Source organism: Erigeron canadensis, chromosome 5, assembly GCF_010389155.1.
Source record: "Erigeron canadensis isolate Cc75 chromosome 5, C_canadensis_v1, whole genome shotgun sequence".
NCBI classification, from domain to species: domain Eukaryota; kingdom Viridiplantae; phylum Streptophyta; class Magnoliopsida; order Asterales; family Asteraceae; genus Erigeron; species Erigeron canadensis.
The window spans coordinates 38,173,691-38,196,820 of NC_057765.1; the positions used below are offsets into that span (position 1 = coordinate 38,173,691).

The window sequence follows — 23,130 nt, forward strand, 5'->3', positions numbered from 1 at the left end:
TCGGTTAGTAACTGACGGTTTCTGATAACCTATAATCGGTTTTTACTATTCTGGTTACTAACTGATTTCGGTTACCAATTACAAATCGGCTCTGTTTGGTTAATCGATTTTTTCTAGCACCTCTACACACAAAAAATAAAGAAAAAAAAGCCCACGCCATCCATTTAGTGCTTCTGACTGTCCACCATTGCCGAGCCCAAACAACGAGACATGGACAGCCCAAACTCTCATATACTTCGGTTACTAAATCCATGAGAGTGGGACTTGCAGCACCTCATAATCCAAAAATTCAAACAAAAACTAATGTTTAAAGTAATTTCACAGTATTAATCTTCCATCTTTCATGGCCTAATGCACTATTCATTTCATTTAGGTAGTTGGTTTTTCATCTAAGAAGATATCCAAAAATGCGAAATAACTTGGACTTCACCTCGAATTTACCATGATCAACAAAATTTCACTTCCAAATATCCTTTTAATCTTCCTGTTACTCCGTTAGGATGCCCTTTGTTAAATCAAGCTAATTAAAGCAAAGAGTTCATCGAGTCCTTTTCCTCTAACGTCACTCAAAATCCCATTTGTGTGTAGGCTCCCACCCATGATCTTCCTAAAACGATATAGTCTCAATTCTTAAATATGATATAGTCTACTAAAATATAAGATTTAAGGGTGTGCGTTCCCACCGATGTAAATTTTTTTTTTTTTTTTTTTTTTGAAGAGTTAAATTATTTATGAGCATATTGGAATGATGCTAGTAAATATTTGGATTTGTTCTCTATACAATAACAAATACAAAGGGCGTTTTTTGGACTTCATCTAATATTTGTAATTGGCTCATTCAATGACAAAAGAGGCCCAGGTGAAGCCTATGAATGTGGCTTGAGGAACTGCTTAGGCCCAGAGTACCTTAAAGCCCAGTAGAAAGCCCAAGCTTAGTGTTTTAGACTTTTAGTACTGCTTAGACATAAGGAACTTTAGTTTTCTTACTTTTTGCTTTGTAATGAAAACTTTTGGATTTTACTCATTTCAGTCCATATTTGCCTAGAGCTTAATAGAGCTCGATGCACCTGAAATGGCATGCAGGTTTTGCATCATTCATTCCTTTATTTAATTCAGTAAGAAACCTATAAAGCCTTACAAAATGCATCGTTACAAAACAAGAATACCGAAAATAATAGAGGTATAAAAATGCTTCCAGATACAGATTACAAATGTTCCGAACGGCTTACAATTTTGCCAAATAACTCATTCCTGAATCATAAAATCACAAGAAAACTAAAGTTCCTTATGGTTGTGCCATTTTGAGGTACTTGTTAAACCGCCAGCAACTCTATACAAAAAGTTAAATTACAATCAGAGTGTTTTACTCCTTGGCATGTATACCCCCCTGCCACCACAACGAAAACTATATCACCAACATGAACAACTTACGCAATTGCATGAACACGTGAAGCATCGACATCTCAAACAAGATGGACATTTTGGTAACTTCACATTTGGACATTTAGGTTTCCGCCACCAGCAACACCCACAATTCCAGTTCAGTAAGCAGCAGCTCTGTTTGAAACAATTGATGCATTTCGGGCAGTGAGGTCTTGGACATTTAAAACATTTGGTCACCATGAGTTTTATACAACAGCAAGTACATGTTTTTGTAGAAGTTGATGAATTATCAGGATTTGACTTAGACTTGGACTTGTTAGGTAAGCGGAGGGTGGGCTTGATCTTTGAAAGACGGGTCTTGGTGGTCATGGTTTCCATTTCATGGATGAACCGGGAAAGATGACGGATGTATTCAGGGTAAAGTTCTAGGTTACAGTGGCCACCTCCTTTGATCCATAAGGGTTCATATGGGTCCTTGGCCATTTTCCATAGTCCATTACCATGTAGCCAATTCACTACATCATCTTCGGTCCCCTGCCATTTGATTTCATCAAGAAACAATAGTTCAAAATTCAGGATCTCAACCGATTAAATAACAAATCAAGCAAGAAACTCTACATTTTGCTTCAACTAACATAGTTAAGACAACACCACGATTGTCAATTTCGTATTGATACACAAATAATCATGTATACTACCATATATTTGGATAGCATATTTGAAATATAAACTTTTGAATACATTGAAAATGAACTTACATGAATCACGAGCGTGGGGCATTTCACCTTCCGGATTTTGTTAACATTCTGAAATTTGCATAAACTTAGTATCCTGAATTCAAAAAATAAAAGTACTTCCATCTAGTGGAAATGAAGTTAGCAGCATCTAATCTAACACTACTCCTTCGCTAATTCAGTTATTTTATCATTATCGAAGGCTACTTTTAGACACTCACTAGTCACTAACAGCTAAACACTTTTACATAATTGTGCAATTGGTCAAGTGTTGCAACTTTCATGAGATATATGTGTTCGGATAAACAACTACATAAAACAAGCATTGTTTGAATGAGTGTCTGTGCTGAAGTCACTAGTTAGTGTAACAATATTGATTATTAACACTTTCAAATTAATGAGGGTCAAAATAATCAAATTTTGAATGTAAATATATGATATTAGATCATCAGAATCACACAGTCAGTTGTGTACCAAGTTGTAGAATATAGTGTTTGCATGTGTTTTTGGAGTTTGATCATGTAATAATCAAACAAATGTTTTGAGTATTTGGAAATTTATGACTATTTGAGGAACTGAGGAAGTAATATATATAATATCATAGAGGACATTTTTTATGGTTCGGGAAAGCGAGAGATATCTTAGAGTAAAGCCATTCCATTTAGCTTAAAAAGAACTGTATATAAGTAATCTGACTGTACCTTTAAACAATCCAACTTTATCTTATTATCCAATTTCAAATTCTAATCGTTCAAGTTGCAATAATCACTCTCAAAGGTCAAAACACACATCCTCCTAACTCAGGTATGAACAAAATCATTGAAGAAAGAGTGAACTTTTCACCTTGTATATATCGAAGCAAAGTGTGCACTTCATGTGACAGACGACACGAAGACCAGAAAGAATGCCACTGTGAAGAACTACACCTCTTAACCTTGGCAGCTTAGCAGCCAAGTGCAATGTAGGACCACTTCCAACTGACTGTCCATACAATATCAAGTCTTCTTGGCTAACTCCATACTCTGTCTCCAGACATTCATATACTGCCTCTATGTCAGCGTATGTATTAAGCTCACTTGGCTGCAAAATAAATGTAATCCGAGATAATTCAGCATTATATGCACTACTGCACACACATTTCAAGCTACTATATGATACTTCCTTTCAAACAAATATATGAGCAGGTAAGGACTGGACCTACATGGTCCTCTGGGTCGACATACATACCACGAATAAAATCGTGTTGTTCTATAGTGTAAAAGATATAAACTGCAGAAACAAGAGTTTAGGACTAGATAATTGTTACGATATTGCAAACACTGGCCAAAAATCTTGGATCCTCCAAAATCAATTTCATTTCGGGTGGAAATATGATAAGGCTACAGAAGTATTCAAAATCTATGCTAAGCACGTTACTTTTTCGGGTTAATTAAAAAGGCAACCGAAACAAGCAAAGCACCATCAAGGACTATTTACTCAGTAAGTTCATGCTTTATGATATCATAACTGATATGCAGATTCCTATAAAGTTATCTAAACACTTTTTCCTTATTATATTGTCTTGCAACTATCATTCAGTATCACTATGAAATTGCACACTTTGCATTTCACAAGCGAACATCCATCTCTTTTTTTTGGTAAGCATAAGCATTACTACATTCCCTAAAATTGTAAAATGCTTATTTTCCAGGAGCTACTTTAACTATGAATGTTTCAAATTCAAGGAGAGATCTCTTAAATACCGAAAACAATACGCGTTTCAAATTTGATACCTTGCCGGTAGACGCCCCATAGCCGGAGTAATCATACCTGTCCCAGAATATAAAGACACATACAAACATCAATCATTAGATAAACCGAAAAAGAAAATCAAATAAAATTCTCATACCCACATAAATTGACTCTCACTAACCAACTTTCAATTATTGGATTGTACCTTATTTGACAATAATTAAATTTAATCCAAATCTTATTTTTTCAAAAGCCAGATTTTCAGGAAGTGAACTAACACTGTATATGAAATGACTCAAGAATGAGGTAAAAATCTATAGAGTAAAAGAACATGAGTGTTCAGCCATATAAAGACAATATGCAACTTAAAATGGGCCAGCAATAGAATGTACAACAAAGGGGGTGTTTGTATGCCTCTTTTCAGAAGGATCAATACAAAACACAGAATCATTATCATCTAAATCTGTTAATGAGTTGTTTATAGTTAAGTTTAGTAAATTTATTTATGTTCAAGCATACCATTATCATAACACACATAATGCAAAATATTTTAATTTCCTTTGATAATACACTCAAATCTTTTATGAAAATATTGAAACACAATCAAAGGATAAAAAAACAAATTTGTAAATTTTAGGACCCCATTTGACAGGCTAAGCACACTGCACAAAGACCACTATCTCTATCAGAATTCATATGCTAAATTTCATGTTTTTTTGGCCCTTCTTTATTCAGGTAAATTGATCAGTAAAAACTGATAACTTTACAGGCAAAAATAAAAGTGAAAACTTGAATAAAGCAAGTATAGGAACTTTCCCTTTCCAACTTTACTTTTTTAACTCCTTTAAAAACAGTAACTTGGCAAACAAATTCAAACAAAAAGAAAATATACATTATGAACTTTGTCAATAACTTTTTATTTAGAATGGATTATTGCGTTTACATGGATTTAAACCTAACAAAGTGTTAAAGCAATCTTGTGCAAATACCTTTAAAGTTTGTCAAAGAAACCTTAAATTTAATAACTTTTTAACACAAAAAGATACACACATAATCTAGAGAGATAATAAAAGTAAAAACTTTGGCAGAAAAAGGGCAAGTGTGCAATAAGCCAACCCTCGTGCAAGAAGAACAATGCACACTTACAACTAATTTAATGCATAAAATTATATCAATTCAAAAATAAAACAAGCTCAATCACATCAAAGAACATAAACAAACTAAATAATATCAGGACTATGAACCTGGAAAAAGTGACTAATTACTAAAAAAAGACCAAACTGATCAGAGGCACTCCTAGGTTTTACCCAAGGTCTTAAGTTTGATCCTTAGGGATGGCAAGTCTTGGTTTTTCCTCCGAATACTTATAACGGCCAATAGTTAACATCACGTTGTCTAGAGTACGTGCAAGATTTCACCGTTACACGGTGACCGGTGAGGTCCCTGATGTAATGAATGTTCGCAAAAAAAAAAAAAAACTACAAAAAGGCATACAACATGCAAACAAACCACAAACAAAATGGCTTAGTAGTTACATTTCTCAAGAAGAGGTTTTAGTTTGAACCTTCATAGTTAAACTTTTTTTTTTCATGGCCAAAAATAATAAGATTAGATTATATATTAGATAAATAAATATGAAAGAAAATGGAGAAGCAAATAGACACATAACACATATTCATGAATAATAATAACAATTTAAACCTGGTGAGGAAAAAAAAATGAGAAATTGAAATTTAATAGAAAAAAGAAGACAGACCCCATTATATTGACCCTGAGATTAGCTTTGAGTTGAACAAAAAGGTCAAAGAGTTGACCCAAATCAGCTGCATTACCATGAGAGTATAGTAATGTAAGTCTTGCATATGGGTTCTTCAAATAAAAAGCTACAATCTTATTCCCTCTTTTAGTCTTTAATGACAACACATCAACTAAACAGCCACCGCCACCGCCGGTGCCGGAGTCTTCTCCGGTGAGAGGAATGTTGGAAGGTGAGTAAACAGCAAATGCTTTTCCATCATCAAGTTTCTTGATTTCATAAGTTGGTGGAGATGGTGGAAAAAATGCAAATTTTGCAACAAGACTTGATATAAAACAACCCATTCACTAATTACAACACCCCTTATAAGAATCTTGGAAAAAACCCAACTCATGAATGCATATGTGATGAGTTTATATATGGTATATAAAGATGTGAACTTTATGTGACTTTGGAGATGGGTTTTATTAAAAAATTGTGGGTTTTAAAGGGTTTTCGAAATGGAGTGAAAATGAGAGAGAAAGATGGGATTTTAATGGTTAAAGATTTGTGGAAAGTTTACGGCGGAGATATGTCGGAGGAGGGGGTTTTCCGGTGAGTAGGATGGCGGAGAGTGTGTGTGCGTGTAAGTAAGAAAGAGAGATATGGTGGGGTCAGAATATAAGTTTTGATTGAAGTTTTGAACTGAGTTTTATGATTCATTGCTTGACTATGGGGAACTACTCTATTTGTTTTTGTGGATTTGGATTCTTTCTCTCTCATGCATTACCAACCGTCTATATGAAACGTTGTCGTTTTAGGATGGACTAATGATATGCATTATCAGAGTTCAAGTCTAACATACAACATCTTGGAAATCATAACATGAGCCGTAATGTTTAAGTTTTCTATACTGGTCGAGTACATTATAAGAGCAAGTACCCACGCATTGTGGCGGTGAGATGACGAAGGTGATAGGTCATAGAGTGTGATAGCCAAATGCCTTAACCGTACGGGCTCCGTCATCGGATTTAAAAATTCGTCGAAAGTATATCGAATTACATCTCTAATGAAAGAGAATTAAATTTTAAGAACACCCATAAAATTATTATAATTTATCGATGTACGGTTTTTGAGATAAAAGATTTTGAATGAATTGGAAGAAAAAATGATTTATAGAAGAAAGAGAAAAAAAAAATTGGTTGAGATTTGAAAAGAGAGAAAAGGTGTTAGGTAAATATAGAATTAATATATGAGCATTTTAAGAAAGTAAATGTTGAAATTTAAAATATAAATATAGAAGATCTGCTTTATAATATAGTATAGATATAGATATAAATAATGTATGTGAAATTATGAGGTCCGGTCTCAACTTGAATACACAAGTAGGACATTTATTTGCAAGACTCAAATTAAAGTAATTTAGTTGTGAAATTTTTTTAAATGTCTTTTCCATGTCTTATAAAGCTGGTGCTCAACTACTTATTTATAATGGAAATACAAATGTTTTTTTGAACATGTGTTCAAATTGAATATAGAATCTAGTCATGATATTTTTTCATGTATTGTAATGACATGTCATTTTGCATCTCTGAAAGATAATATTCATTACACATGATTGGCGGAAATTGAAAATATAAGCCCAAAGTAAATGTGAAAATCAACTTGGATTTATAATCAGATTAGGGGATACTTGGCCAATCGATCGAGAACTTGTGAAGTAATAGATATCGCAAACTGCTTCATTCAGTTAGTAAATAATTGACGGATAACATTGAGATTAAAAATAGCCATATAGGTGTAAATGTTTGTACGATATGCTATTCTACATATGCTTTTGTTAATGCACGTTTTTCACACACATCCAATTACTATTAACGCAAATACGTGATATTGTATCTGCCGAGGGAAAGGGGAGGGGTATTGTAATATATTTTTATTAGTGCAAAATCAACAGTCTATAAAATACTTGATAAATTAATAACTCGATAAAATTAATAATTTGTTCAAACTCAATTTAAGCCAACTAGTGGAAATCAACACTCGATAAATTAATAAAAAATTTAGTCCCAACACTATTAGTTTATAGAGGTTTCATTGTATATTTGAATACATTACAACATTGAATACGACTACAATAAACTCTTCCCTATAAATACCACACTCAAAGAAGATGAAAAAATATCTCACTCATTCATTCAATCATCTCGGGATTTTTCACTGATAGTATAATAAAGTGAGTTTGTGTTGTGATTTTATTTTTAGCTTAGGATAATATATATTGTCAAAAATTAAAATGATATTGTGTTTGTATGGAATTATATAAACAAGTTGGCTTAGGTAAGAAGGAGAGGAAAGTTTTCAAAGGTATCATTTTCGTAACGTGTTGTCAAATTTGGAAAGTAAGGAACGAAAAGATTTTTAAGAAGACTAGCTTTTATACTGACAAAGTCTTCTCTGATATAAAAACTATATGTTTTTTATGGTATAGAAGTAGATTAAAGAAAGGTTATATTTCTTGGGAGGATTGAGATGTTTTTAATGTAATCTAATCCTCTTTTGTATTTGTACTATTAACTACTCCGTAATTGCGGAGTAGTAGAGTTGTGAATGATATATACTTTTTTAAAAAAAAAATTGTTACTTTTTTAAACTTTAACAAATTTTGTAATCAGGTACGTGTTAAATAATATTATCACTTTGTTATATATACGTTAGCATTACAAAGCAAAACGATTTAAAATTAAAACCGTTTTATTTGGTAAGCCTGGGAACAAGTAATTTCACTATTACCAGTAAGTTAGAAACTTATATTATTTGTAAAGACATATATCAAATTATATATTCTTTTTGTGTGAATTTTGTCTTCGAGGACGCAAAAAAGCTAAACATGGGACACAACACCATTAATAAGCCAAACACAAAAGTATCAAAAGAAGACATATACACTTTTTTTCACACAAAAGTATTTTCACATACAAGAGACAAGACAAATCTAATTAGTTTCACAACCTTAAACAAAATGCTACTTACTTGAATCCAAACTACATTTTTAACGCTAACGCCAATTTTTTTTTTTTTTCTTTCTAATTACGATTTTTTTTAAAAAAAGAATCAACTTTTCACCATTTTAGGCTTTTAGCTAACAGAAATAGTATGATGTGATATTTATGTTATGTAGTAATTATTATATATAACATTTATGGTAGCGTTAACTATAATAGAAATAGGTTGTTGCCGCCAGCATGCTTTTTTTTTTTTTTTTTTTAAATTTCGTCTTTTATTTTTGTCACATAACTTTATTTTTTTACTTTTTGGCACGAAAGTTTTTTGTTATTTACTTTTTAAACTTTCATTTTTCTAGCTTTTGCCACAAAAAAATTAAATCTCTTTACTTTTTTTTTACATAAATTTATCAAAGTTTTCACCTTTATACTTTTTGCCACATCACTTTCATTTTTTTTACTTTTCGCACGAAAGTTTCGTTTATTTACTTTTTGTACTTTTATTTTTCTAACTTTTGGCATGAAAGTTTCATTATCTTATTTTCCACCGCATAACTTTGTTTTTTTTTTACTTTTTATCAAGCAATAACTTCTTCACTCTTTCTACTTTTGCCACAAAAATTTTAACCTTTTAAAGTTTTGTTGTAGTCAATTTTTTTTTTACTTTTATTTTTATAACTTTTGTCACGAAAGTTTTATTATCTTACTTTTCACCATATTACTTTGTTTTTTAACTTTTGTCACAAAAGTTTCTAATTTCTTTACTTTTTATCGCAAATTTACTAAAGTTTTCGTCCTTTTACCTTTTGCAACGTCGCTTTCGTTTCTTTTACTTTTCACGAGCAAGTTTTATTTTACTTACTTTTTATACTTTTATTTTTTTCACTTTTGCCACGACATTTTACGTGTCGTTATTTTTCCCAGGTTACAAAATCTAGTTATAAATTATAAATAAAATAAAGAGTACTATTGTTGATCTCTATCAGATGATTTCAAGTTTATCTAGTCACGTACAATATGTGATTTAGTACCTTCTATACTATTATATTGACATATACTATACTATTAGACCTTCGTAATAGTTCATTTTTTTCATCTACACTTTTTTCGTCATACTAGCATCACCTTCTTACTTCTTTCACCTTTTGTTTTTTCCTTTAACCATTCACCTTTAAATTTAATACTTCACTATACCTTACAATATCTTACAATATTTCACTTTTTATCCAATCAAAATAAAAGAAAAACAATAAAAAGTATATACAAATAAAAAAAAATCGACCACACATTTTGTTATTTTACTCATAATCACCTTTTTCCCTTCACCTTTTCTCATCACCCATACATCTATACCCTTAACCATTTACCTCTTTCACTTTTACCCTTCACCTAACCTTTTCACTTACATTTGCAAATGGTCTATATGCCAATACCCCAACTTAATAACCATGTCTCTATGTTTGCCTCACAGTCACCAATGTATTATATATAGTTTGTTAGCAGGTTTTGTTTCTTTTTTCTTTTGTTACTTTAAAATAATTTAAGTGACAACATATCAAGTTTGTTCAAACTTGATAAAAACTATCTTTATGTGTTGTACGATATTACTCCGTATAAACTAGATATATATAATTATCGAAATGGTACATTCGAATAGTAAGAAGACAAATAAATCTTTTCATTCATGTATGCTCATATAAAGGACCTTACAAGTTGCACAAGACTTTTATAGATTCTGCCAATATATTTTGACGCAATTAATAAGACTATGGCTAGGAATATAAACTCTATATAACAAGGAAGAATATTTATAATTTAGAATTCTATATGGGGTTCGAAAAGTGGCGTCTCTTTTTTATGTATTGCACGTGGTGACAGCAAGTTACCAATTATCCTTGGGTAATATTGCAGATAATTTTGTTCTTTTTGTAGCTATGCTTGTGTTTTATTTGCTTTAAAATATGCGAACGTGATAGAGAAACATTATTTACGATTTCTCTAGAATTTGAATCAGACTTGTTAATCATTATAATGTAGAAAACTTTACATAATTAGTGGTAGATCCATGGTTTATAAATCTAAACTGGTTAAAAAGACTAATCATAATGTTCATACGATATACGAACGATATACAAACTGACAATATGAACGAGTATATACTATTCCACAACTTCAATTTGAACATTGTCATGTTGTAGTTGAAAATTTAGAACACCTTTTGCTAGCAAATATCTTCAATCGTAGAGCATCATATAGCAATTCTTCGATCTACACACGCTCTTCCTCTAAGATATAATCAAAGATACTATTACTATTATTAGTTTATTACAAAATAATAACCTACTACATAACTATAACTCTCGCTCTTACACAACTATTAGGCTATTGCTTATAGGAGCGTTCGAGGGGAGTCCTCGCCAAAAAGGACGACGGGCGTTATTGGCACCGAGCGTCCAAAACGGTGCGTCCCCCCACTTAGTCCTCCGGGGGACTCTTGAAGACGCACAAGGTGGACCCAAAGCAACGGATACTTCGATTTTGTTTTGTTTTTTTGTTTTTTTTTTTCTAACGGCTAATTTTTTTTTTCTATTTAAACACTCCAACTTATTATCCTTTTAACACACAAATATTCTATCACATACCATTTCATTCATCAAACACCATCAAAATCATGTCTAATTCATCATCAAGTGACGATTTCAAATTTCTAAACTCAACCGTTATGCAAATGAACACCCTATTTAATCCAAAGATCGCAAGCGCAATTTTTGATGTTTGTAACGAAGACGAAGCAGACGATGTCGAGTCAAGTTCACGTGTACCTCGAAACAGGAGGGTTTTATCACGAGATCATGCCGGAGCCGCGGTGCGTTTATGGAATGATTACTTTTCTGATGCACCCACTTTCCCGACCGATTATTTTCGAAGAAGATTTCGAATGCGCAAGCATATGTTTCTTCGTATATGCCAAGATATGCACAACTTTAGCGCCATTGAACCAATACCCAAACATTTTCTATTTTTTCAAAAAAGTGAAACCGATTGTACTGGTAGGGTTGGTTTCAACATTTTTCAAAAATGTACTTCCGCCATACGTCAATTGGCGTATGCTTCTAATGCCGACCAATTAGATGAGTACTTACACATGGGTCGTGCGACTTCAACTGAATGCTTGCATAACTTTTGCAAGTGTGTTTATTATTTATATAACACTGAGTACTTAAGAAGGCCGACAACTCAGGATGTTCAACGTTTGGTAAGTAAGCATGAAGAGATTCATGGTTTTCCTGGTATGCTTGGTAGTATTGATTGTATGCATTGGGGTTGGAGAAACTGTCCGGTGGCTTGGCAAAGGCAGTACACACGAAGCGATAAAGGACATCCCACGATCATGCTTGAAGATGTAACTTCGTATGATTTGTGGATTTGGCATGCTTACTTTGGCCCTGCAGGTTCGAACAACGACATCAACGTCCTTAATGAATCAGATTTTTTTGATAATTTACTCCAAGATAGGGCCCCCGAATTGCAATATACTATTAATAACGAAGAGTTTACGAAGGGATATTATCTAGCTGACGGTATATATCCCGAATGGGCCACACTAGTCAAGTCTTTTAAATGCCCGATGGACCCAAAGACTACAAAGTTCAAGCGCTGCTAAGAAGCTGCAAGAAAGGATGTCGAACGAGCTTTCGGGGTGCTTCAAGGTCGTTGGGCAATCCTTAAACAAGATGCCCGCCCGCATTCGGTGAACAAGATAAAACGTATGATGTATGCTTGTGTCATTCTATACAACATGATTGTTCAAGACAACGGTAATGCAATTTCCGACCTTGAGGAGGATTATTTGTCTGATCCAACTAATATGCCAAGACGTACGTGGGATGAAAGGGTTGCGACGCAAATGCGAGTCGTCGGAGAGATACGTGATAGAAGGACGCACCATCGACTTCGCAATGCTCTAGTGGATCATGTTTGGCACCTTCCGGAAAATTACCGTCAACGTTGATTTTTTTTTATTATGTCTACTTTCGTAACTTATATTTTTAATTATTAGGATCGTAACTTTTTTAATAAGTGTTGTAATGTTAGTTTAATAAGTGTTGTAATGTTTTATTTAATAATAAAAGTATTTATTTGAATTGTGTTTTGTTAATTAAATAAATATAAAAGAAATGATGATGTGGCGAAGAAGTCCTGGAGAAGCTGTCTTATAGGCAGGGAGAGTCCTAGGGGGGAGTCCTGCTGACGTGGCAGTCAGGACTCTCCAGGACTCCAGTCCTTATAAGGAGAGGCCTTAGAGACGCCAAACGCGTCTCCTAGCCTTTTAGCCTCGTGTTTTTGTTACAACACTTGAAACACATTTGCTTATTGCATTGCAATGACATTCTTCCAATTATTTTATAACAAATCCGAAACAAGCAAATGAATATGCATTTATAGCTTTCAGTATGATGGGTATGTTTGACACAAGTAGCTAGATGTTGATGACGTACCCACCCAGACGTTGACACGCAGGGTACATCCAAAAGATAAGCTTCACTTTTGGTAAAAAAAAAAAGGAAACGATACAAATATTCCTAAAAAGTAAAAGCTCTTATTAACAGCTTTGATGAAAAGCTACGGTTCTAACTAAAAGTATAGAATAATAAATTGAACATATATTAAAAAGTAACCACACATAAGTATAAAAATATCGACTGAAGCATGAGCAAATTTTACATGAAGGCTAATAAATTTAAACTATACTAATTATAATTACGTTTAACTTTTCAAAATAAATTATAGTTACATATACATGGTTCCTAGCTACATCCTTATATGGACAAGAATGTATATACGCATTTACAAACTAACTGAAGAAATATAGTTACAGAACCTATGCTTGTCTTATGCAGGAATACGAATTCAGTATTCAAATATGGCCATGTAAGTGAAAATAGGCTGAATAGATCTGTAAAAAGAAACCAACAAGAATATAAACAAGGATTAATGCACTTCCCGTAGTTAAGAGAAGGACGTCGAGATTCCATGCTTGAATTTGATCAGTGTACGTATACTAATGAAAATGAAAAGTCAAAATATAGGATTTCTTATTGCTGAATAGATTTGGGAGATAAATTGTATTCTAATTAAGGCTATTTGTGTAATTTTGAATGTTAAAAGCTCCCATAAAATTTTGAACGCTTCTTGGACTAGCGTTGGGTTAAAAGCTTTAGTTACAAAATAAAAGCTAAAGTCCAAAAGAAGCTTTTAATATCAAAGAAGCTTTTAGTTTAAAATTAAAAGTTAAAACTCCTAAAAAACTCTTGCCAAACATGCCCGATATTTATTTAGATCCATTTTGCTACTCCATCTTGAAAGGATTCATAAAATAGCCCAAAACCAACCTTGTGGGTCCAAAAACGAGCAGTAATAAGTGGTAAATCAGTAAATGTTTCAATAAATACGGCGGTATTAAGGGAAAGAGGGCACCCTAAACTTAAAACAGTCACTAATTAACTTTTCAAACACCACCATCAATGTAAGCAAAGGCGACCACCCCATCCTTAGCCTTTTCTAAATGAAAATAGCAGATATATAGTTACAGAAACTGTACTATCAAAATTATATTGTTGTAAATACGTGAGTGTTGTTGATTTATTTAAACTTCACCCGCTTTAATAGACAATATGATATTATTAAACGAACCCATCAATCAAAGCATTTATGAGAAATACTGCATTTTCAACAACTTTCAATTTTTGATACTAATATGTAAAAAAGGTTTCATTCTTGGTAAAAAAAAAAGTAACAAAGGTTTCTATGTTAGACCATAGTTTTTTTTTTTTTTTTCACCTATGACGAGTTTCCTTATCAATACTTCTACACTAATATATAAAGATTATACACCCCTTGTTGAAAAGAAGAGTTGCGAAATGATCATTAAACCACTAATGAATTAATTTACACCATGGGTCCTTAATATTCTAAATATTTCTACCACCACCTTTACATTTACATCAACCTGCACCATTCGACATTGTCACCACCACCAATAGTCGCTGCCATGACCATCCGTCGCCGACACCATCAACCGCCATCACGGTCACCGCCGCATTACACGGGTACCGTGCCATAGTTAAGATGGTGACTTGGTGAGTGAAAATCATCAGATGGGCTAGTGAACCAAATTAAAAAGCCCAATTTGGCATCTTTAAAATAAAATGTAAACGGATAGCTGTTCAAGTAATCTACAAAACACAAGTTTTTATTTAGATGTGTGTGAATACGTGATGCTAACTATGATATATCAATTATCAAACCTCTCTTGTGACATAACCACTTAGGTGGGAATGTATGATGGTAGAGGCTTTAGCCTCTTGGAAAAAAGATCATTTTTTCAAAAAATAAAAAAAAATACTATATGTCCGACCACTTTGGTGGTGATTTTTGGCAATAGTATGTCCATGTCTGTAATTAAGTTTTCCATGCCGCTAGTCACATTAAAATATTATATGGGATAAATAACATTTAGTCTAAAGGTAAAATGTGACCACATCTTCTTCATAAAATTTTTTAATGAAAAGTTAGAGCACATTCTTGCTTGTTTAATGTTTATGTAAAAACAAGACAAACTAGAGTATACTCGTATTTATCTATAATCTATAAAAGATGTAATAAATATCTTTACAACAAGTTGGCTAAAATCCTAAAAGCTTGTATGTAGTACAGAGATTCAACAGTATGATGCTACCAAAAATCATATACGCAAGCAAGAATTGAGATATAAATCTCAGATCAGCTTTATTGCTAAGTTTTCTATATAAACATTGGCAAGAAGTCGCAAAGTTTCATATATTGCTGCTGTTAGCTAAAAGGTCCCAACATATATGTGTGTTTTTGGAGATTTGTCTACAACTTGATGGTCCCTTTATAAGAGAATCTAACAGAACATACAACTGTACAAGGGAATTCCTCCAAATATAAATTCACTAAACATTATAAAAAAAACTACGCACCTATAAAAACCACTATAATGGCGCTTCTCTTGCTGTGCATTTTGGATAGAATTTGCTTGTAGATCTATGATTCAGTATCTATACATCTAAGTCATGTAAAAAGAATAGTCTTTGCCCTGCATCCGGAAAAGAACGAACTATTAGAATCATAAAGTATCCTTTAACCATATCTTCAGAAGTTCAGAATTATTATCATAATTAGCTGCTTAGCTTTATCAGGTTGAACCTTTCGAATATATATGCATACCTGTAATCCAAGTTGGGACGGAATAGGGACAAAAGCATAAACTAGTCGAGAGATAGCACAGGTTGTGATAATGAAACACTGGACGTTGATGCGTCCAAGCCTTTGGCTCCATTTATGGCAGACTGTAGCACATTGTATTGCTCACAGACGGAATCATAGAGTGCCTGTGAATAAGCTGCCTTGGCCTGCAATACAGGCAACATAAGCAGATTGTTATGTAAAATAATGTCGTGCCTTAGAAACTTACGCGAACAGGACTACAGAGTTTGATCCGTAACAATCTACATAACTATATAACAATCTACATTAACAAAAAAGAAAAAACTCATTCTTTCATGTAATACTTTGAAACCAGGAAACGTATAACCAGAGGGATTTAACTTGATAACTGAAAGGATAGCAGACAAAGTCATGTAATACCAACCTCCTCGGTGGATCCACAAGAGGCAGTGGCTTTTTGGAAATTAACTTCTGGTGCCACTGATATTCCAGTCCCATGATAACCAATTAACCTTTCCTCTCCAATATCTTTCTCAACCTATCCAAAAAAATTATTTTCTTTAAGATAAATGTGAAAAGTGTCGAGTAAATAGAAAAGAAAAAGAGGACAACTGAACCAGCCAAAACACACTTGAGGAGGAGGCGGCATGATGTCATGGCACAATATGGCCAAAGGATATATATGACCAACCACACCAGCATGGTCCACAAGCCTTCTCATATTGTCAAGTGAAGTGGCATCAAACGGTGCCTGGATATTACATATAATATTTTTAGCAAATAATAATATTAATGTAACAAGGGTCTAGTGTCGATAGTATTGATCAAACAAGAAATAAGATCTCTATTAAGAATACGTAATACGACTGGCTCTTAACAATAAATCAAAGCTATAAAGAATCATGGTCTGAAGTTGCCAAAGTTATAAGAAAAGAAAGGTAATGAGAGACAACAAATCCAAAAATAGGCTCTAGCATGTCATTGTAGTAAAGATCTTACCGGAAACCATTGGTTGGTGACGGGATCTGGCCTGTCCCTACCACCACTTGGTGCAATCCATATTAATTTCGATCCACCCCTAGAATATGAATGGGTTGAGTTATAAAACATTTTAATTACAATATTTAAATATGAATCACTGCTAGCCAAAAGAGTTTAAGGTGTACAATGTAAGATATCTAATAAATCACATCCACCTCACAAACAAAATCATCTCAGATTTGTTTGTTTATTGACATAGTCCAAACCTGAATGCTGCCCTACATTAGCTATATGATAACAATTAACTAATTAGGAGTTTAGAACTGCCTTTATCTAAAGGCAGATATATAACTTATATCAAAAGTTAGGTCGCCATCTCAATTAATGAACTTACAAAGAGCATACATATTTAAGCTGATCTAAGCATGTTTATTTTGATAAAAGATATAAATATAAAAAACCTTATCCATCCGTTACTATGCATTTAAGAAACGAAAAAAACTAAATAATACCAGCTATGAAAATTCAACCACATAGAAATTCCAAAGTAGAACTTAATAATATCTAAAATGATGGAGGATACCTCAAAAGCAAAGCCATCTCTTTTAAAGTTCTTGTATTTGCTCTTCTTTTCATATCAGCAAGCTCAGGAACATCATTCATATGTTTTTTCGAGTATACGCACAAGAGGTTCCTATAGTGTAAAAGCTACGCTTCAGAAAACATGTAAGAATGTAGAATTGTTATGCCAAAACAAAATATGACAACCTTCCCATGCTGAAAGGCTTGCAAAGAGGATCTGTTATAACTCTATCCCCTGCCACATAGATCTGAATTTTGCAGAAATTAGAGATCAGACTCAACTGAACATTTTCATAACGCGTAATTTTGGTTTGAACTGGGGCTTACTATGCTTTCAGAAATACGTGGATTTGTTCTTTCAAGCAGTAAGGCAATAACAGCTGGATCTGCTTCTGATTGGTGGTTTGAAATCAAAATCACATTATCACCCTGATGGTTAAATAATAAAATTAAACATTGAAACAAAATCGAACCCAGATTAGGTACATTATATAGAATTAGCTGAGAAACCCATGTAATAAAATTACAGCTGTGAAAAAGGAGGGACCTGCTTGAGCTGTTCTTCCATTGTACTAAAAAGGGGGAGATTTCCAACATATGATTCCCTGATGATCAGATAGGAACACAATAAGAATGACAATGATACTTATCTGATATCATAATACAATAACGACAGTAGACAAAAAGGCGGTTGAAGTTACTTGAAATTGATCAAAGGACTAATATAATTTTGACCAAATATATAATAATCAAAAGGTTCCCGAATAGCTTCATGATATGGTGAAAATTCAAACGACTCCTGCAAATTAATCAACATGTTCTGAGAAAAAGCACATGACTAAAATGATGATAATCAACATGCAACATCTAGACAAACCTTCACGTCACAGAACATGCGATCAAATGCTACACACATGTTTGACAGTACAATCTCTTCTGCACGAGGATCTCCGCTTTCAAGAACCTGAAAAGGAAAATAATGCTAAGTCATCATGAGGTTGTTAAGAAAATCAAGTCTCCAACAACAATTTGATATCCTATTCCGGGGATAAGAAATACACACACAGAAATTTGGAATAATTTCTTACTCGTTCAAATGGAAAATGCTACTGAGAATTTCATGCTCTCTAAATAAAGGAATAGTACAGGAAGAGCCCAAGAGAAAAAATTACTGCATTTTTGTAGTTCTGATACAGCTCCTTCATTGATTGAGCAATAGTTTTTGGCAATGCTCCAGCTTCTAACTCTCTCTGAATACCAGTAAGCAGATCTGCATGAAACAGTATAGCTAACTTATATTCTAAAGATGCATCAACAAGATGCAAACATAAGATATGTTTACAGTTACATAAAGACGCAATATTACAAAGCATCGGAAAATTGTATATCGAAACATATAATGAGTTATATCAAGAAATTCGTTGAGCGTAGAAGCTGATAAGTTAAAAAAAATGTTGTGTGTTGACTAGTAGCCATTGGGTTTCGAGGTGGTAGTGTGAACCATGGTGCTTGAAAAGAAAGTTCCCAAAAAAAGGACCTATATAACACTTTTACATCAGTCATATAGAATTAGAAGCATCAAACCTGATATTGACTAATATAATGGCATAGCTTAAATCGTCCTACCAATATCTGCGAAAGCAATTCTCCCTGAAAACTACCAACTGATATCAAATCTGATTTTCCACATCAGCAAGCATATAAAGTACCCTATTTCCTTCTAGCATAATAACTAAGTACGAGGAAGTTTTTTACTCTCTATTCCACGTCAATTATATGTAGGCCATGAATCTCTTCAGGAGGGATCCTACGGCTATATCAAGACTTGTTTTTGAATCAAATAGCTATTAGCCTAAGTAGTCAAGGACATAAATTTTGGTGTTTCGGTCACGGACTGGTATACGAAATATCGTTTTTTTAGGTGGTATTTCGGTAATTCTAATATTATACATATATATATATACACATAAATAAGAGTAAAAGATAAAACCTGGAAGTGCTGAAACAGAATTCACCGAAATTTCGGAACGTTCGGTCAAATTTCGGAAATTTCGGTGGTATTTCGGTCAGAACCAACGAAAATTTCGGAAACGATATCTAAACCGAAATTCAATACCAAAATTATGTCCCACCACCGAAAACCGAAATTTCACCGAAATTGATAACATAGCTATTAGCTACATAGACTACTTAAAAGTGCAGCAGAACTTGGCCGTAAAGTAATATGTAGAAACATTTGGCTATAGAATACAATTATATGTATCTGATGGGTAATTATGTATTTACATACTTACATGTCACACAGAAGGGATATGTCACATTTTGAGACAATTCTAGTGCATCAATGGTTGATCAGTAAGGATGACTGGATCAAATAAGAATAAGAATATACAAATAAATGATGATAACAACAATAATAATAAAAGCACATTAATAATGATATGCAAACGCTTTGGCACTTCCCGATACAAATTACGATAATAGCCAAATAAAATTTCCCGTGTTATAAATGCATTGATAAAAACAGTATCAAAGAATATTTTTCTCTTCAAGAAGCACCTCATATCCAACAAATACTAAAAATTCCATATCTCCATACAGGTATCGGTAGTTAACAAGCAATCGTTGAGTAGGTGACAATGTAAAATATGTCAAGCCACACATAACTTACCACAGTCAAAGTGCTTGAATGATAACCCCAAGAGTCATGAAACAACTAGTGCTATATTCAGTTAATCACTAAACATTAACAGTTCATACATAATTAAATAAATCTAATAACTATTTAGAATTATGGATAAGCTACAGAGTCATTCACTCGGTAATTAATCTGTCAACTTATTAAGCCACCAAGACCATTGATCACCTAACAAATAAGATTAGCATAATTATCCGCACATCTTGGTTTGTAAAAGGTGATAGGCGTTCCAAGACACAAGCCACTAAGGGTCAAGATGCTTAAGCGCTAGGCGACCGCCTTACGTATAAAAGACTCCTTTTTCAGCCAGATACTTCTATCAATTCTACATTCCAAATTCTACATAACAGATGCTTTTACATCTTAAAAGTCACTAAATAGTAACCATCAAGGTAAACAAAAGATTAAGCAATAACATATTTAGTGAGACATATCAACTAAAGTGTGCCATCACTAATCATCATGCTCCTCATAATCGGTAACTTGGGAGATGAACCGCTTATTTTTCCCGCTCATGTGTGTTTCTAAAGCAGAAAAAAGGGGCGGCCATTTTTCTACATATCTGTCTTCAAAAAAGGCCCACCCCAGAAGCCCAACAAGTCTCCAGCAGACTTTTGATCATGGGAGCGTTCAAAAATGCTCAGAAGCCCCGGGTAGCAAAAGACAACTTCTCAAACCCCCACATGCACCTAGAGCCTAAACACGTCTAGGCAGTACTTTTTTAAACCAAGTGTGCAAATACTGTCAAATGGTTTCAAATTTGATTCCCCAAAGTCAACAAGCATATGTAGTCCTATTCTTTGCAACTTAAACATGTAACGAAGGGATAGTGTTTACACCCCAATCGCAATCCAGTGAATGCACACCCTGAATCTCTTTATGAGAGACCCTAGGCCATGGCAAAACATATTTAAGTTGAATAGCTAAATAGCCTACTTACAAGTGCATGCAACCTGATTTTTCTAAGAAAAAGGTATAAAGAAACATTTTACTGTATGAGTATAATCATATTCGTCAAAATGAGTTATTCAATGGTTAAATTATGAATGCCTCAAAAAAGTTGTAACCAATCATTATTTTACAAATTGAGGAAGAACATTCAAGAGCTTTAATAAGTGACCGCTATATCTTACGTAACCAAATAATATGTCGTGTCATACTTCAATTTAAAAATCCAAAAAAACATACATGCCATATAGAGTGTCAATAAGTGACGAGCAATAGGTGACGTCTCTAACCCTGTCACGCAGAACTTGAACAACAAAATCGAAGTGCTTAAATAATATTTACACCAACAGTTACTCAACATCTAACAATAAGATTAGGTAATCACAAAACGCCAACGCTTCAGACATATTCAAACAAACCAAAAGAATCTCTAGATATGCTACACAAACTAATCCATCCAGTAACTTATCTATTACATTAATCAAACTATCCACACCCTAAATCACAATATACACATTTCGAAATGCAATGCACATCGTATCGACAAACGGAAACATCCAATGAGAGTAACAATATCATAATTACTGATATTCTAAATCACTAAGTAACATTAACCTTACAGTAATTAAACTACTTAATTCATTTTCACTTAATTCTATTATAAATATAACCAAATGATCAAATTCAATCAGTATCACAGTAAATACACAAAGGCGGCTAACTGTACGGAGCTGATTACCGTGTTCAGACCGAGCATCGAGGAAAGTGCGAGAGTAACCGGCCGGCGGAGGAGCGGCGGCAGAAGACGGTGAGCATTTGTTATGGTGAACGGCTTCAGCGGCGGCGCCGGAAACTGCTAAACACGGAAAGCGGCGGAGAACGGAGCGAATGCGTACAGATGAAGTAGAAATAGAAGTAGTAGGTGAGAGAGAAACCCTAGGGATTGTGGTGGAGAAGAAAAGAGTAGGAGAAGAAGGGGAGTATATTATTGACATAGTGTGTATTTTATGTGTGTGAGAGGGAGAGAGAAAGTATATAGATATATGGATATAGATATATAGATATATATGTAGAGAGAGAGAGAGAGAGAGAAAAAGTATTGTTCAGGTCAGGGGGTTTACAGGTAGAAAGATGGTGGTGTTAAAAAGGCGGTTGTGGTGTTTATTGGCGGAGGGGGGGAGAGTGAAGGGCACGTGGTTTCTGTTCATAGAAAATGATGTTTGGATGGATGGATGGATGAATCGAGGAAGGATTAGATTATAGCATAGCTGACGCCGCATAACTGACTGGCTAGTCTAGTTGTTTACTTTCTTATTTTTTTAACTCTTTTTTCACCCTTTATACAGTAAAAATATTTATATATTATGAATAGCACGTTAACTGGCGGTGGTCGTGACGACGATGATGTACTGGTGGGAACGACTGTTGGTGGTAGATAAGACGTTGAGTGGTGTAAATAATTGATGTAAAATTAGTTGATGTAAAATGTTAATGGAGTTATCTTAAAAGCTAAATGATTAATAATGTTAAAGAGTAGTGTAGGTAATACTTCCAAAATTAAAATGTTTTTTTTTTCCTATGATATAATATAAATTATCTGATTTGTAAGGTGTTTTGAGATTGCATGTTCATTTTATACTGTATATATTTATTGAGATTAAAAGAATGTTTGGGAATATGTTTTGAAGTCAAAATTTGATTATTATGTTTATAAAACACAAATAATTTAAAAAAATATTTGGATGAAAAAGTGATTATCTTCCATGAAAACGCAATTTTAAAAAAACATGTATATACATGCTATTGAAAACGCAAAATTCTTTTGAAAACACAAAAAAAAAATTTTGGAAACGCAACAACCAAACACCCCAGTGGTAGATCTTAGAAATTTTATCGGTGGGGCCAAAATTTTTTTTCTATCGCTATGTTCCAGGTATTATATTATGGTCATGCAATACACTTAATCGGGTCGGGTCAAACAAAAATAACACTAATAATCTAAGTTTTCCATTCAAATTACCAAAACATAGTTTCTAACCAACAAAAAACTACAAGAGAAAAGGCGTTGGATTGTGGATTGTG

At 33.5% G+C, this 23,130-nt stretch overlaps 3 protein-coding genes across 3 annotated transcripts; 1 reads left to right on the forward strand and 2 right to left on the reverse strand.

Moving 5' to 3' along the window:
* Window positions 1-1,163: 1,163 nt before the first annotated feature.
* Window positions 1,164-6,294, reverse strand: LOC122600454 (alpha/beta hydrolase domain-containing protein 17B). The gene is made up of 5 exons (XM_043773166.1): window positions 5,605-6,294; window positions 3,890-3,926; window positions 2,961-3,197; window positions 2,142-2,189; window positions 1,164-1,917 (listed from the first exon to the last, which is right to left on the reverse strand). Exons 1-5 carry the CDS (start codon window positions 5,946-5,948, stop codon window positions 1,411-1,413), a joined length of 1,173 nt encoding a protein of 390 aa, XP_043629101.1. The 5' UTR covers window positions 5,949-6,294; the 3' UTR covers window positions 1,164-1,410.
* A 4,965-nt stretch (window positions 6,295-11,259) lies between these two features.
* On the forward strand, window positions 11,260-12,600 carry LOC122601745. The gene is made up of 3 exons (XM_043774484.1): window positions 11,260-11,999; window positions 12,105-12,169; window positions 12,257-12,600. The coding sequence occupies exons 1-3, from the start codon at window positions 11,260-11,262 to the stop codon at window positions 12,598-12,600; spliced, it is 1,149 nt and encodes a 382-aa protein (XP_043630419.1).
* Window positions 12,601-15,403: 2,803 nt separating this feature from the next.
* Window positions 15,404-22,266, reverse strand: LOC122599448 (glycerol-3-phosphate acyltransferase, chloroplastic). The gene is made up of 13 exons (XM_043771963.1): window positions 21,788-22,266; window positions 18,575-18,672; window positions 18,280-18,366; window positions 18,104-18,201; window positions 17,950-18,007; window positions 17,730-17,831; window positions 17,589-17,650; window positions 17,404-17,514; window positions 16,839-16,917; window positions 16,471-16,590; window positions 16,264-16,377; window positions 15,840-16,024; window positions 15,404-15,708 (listed from the first exon to the last, which is right to left on the reverse strand). Exons 1-12 carry the CDS (start codon window positions 22,041-22,043, stop codon window positions 15,881-15,883), a joined length of 1,329 nt encoding a protein of 442 aa, XP_043627898.1. The 5' UTR covers window positions 22,044-22,266; the 3' UTR covers window positions 15,404-15,708; window positions 15,840-15,880.
* Between the last annotated feature and the right edge of the window lie 864 nt (window positions 22,267-23,130).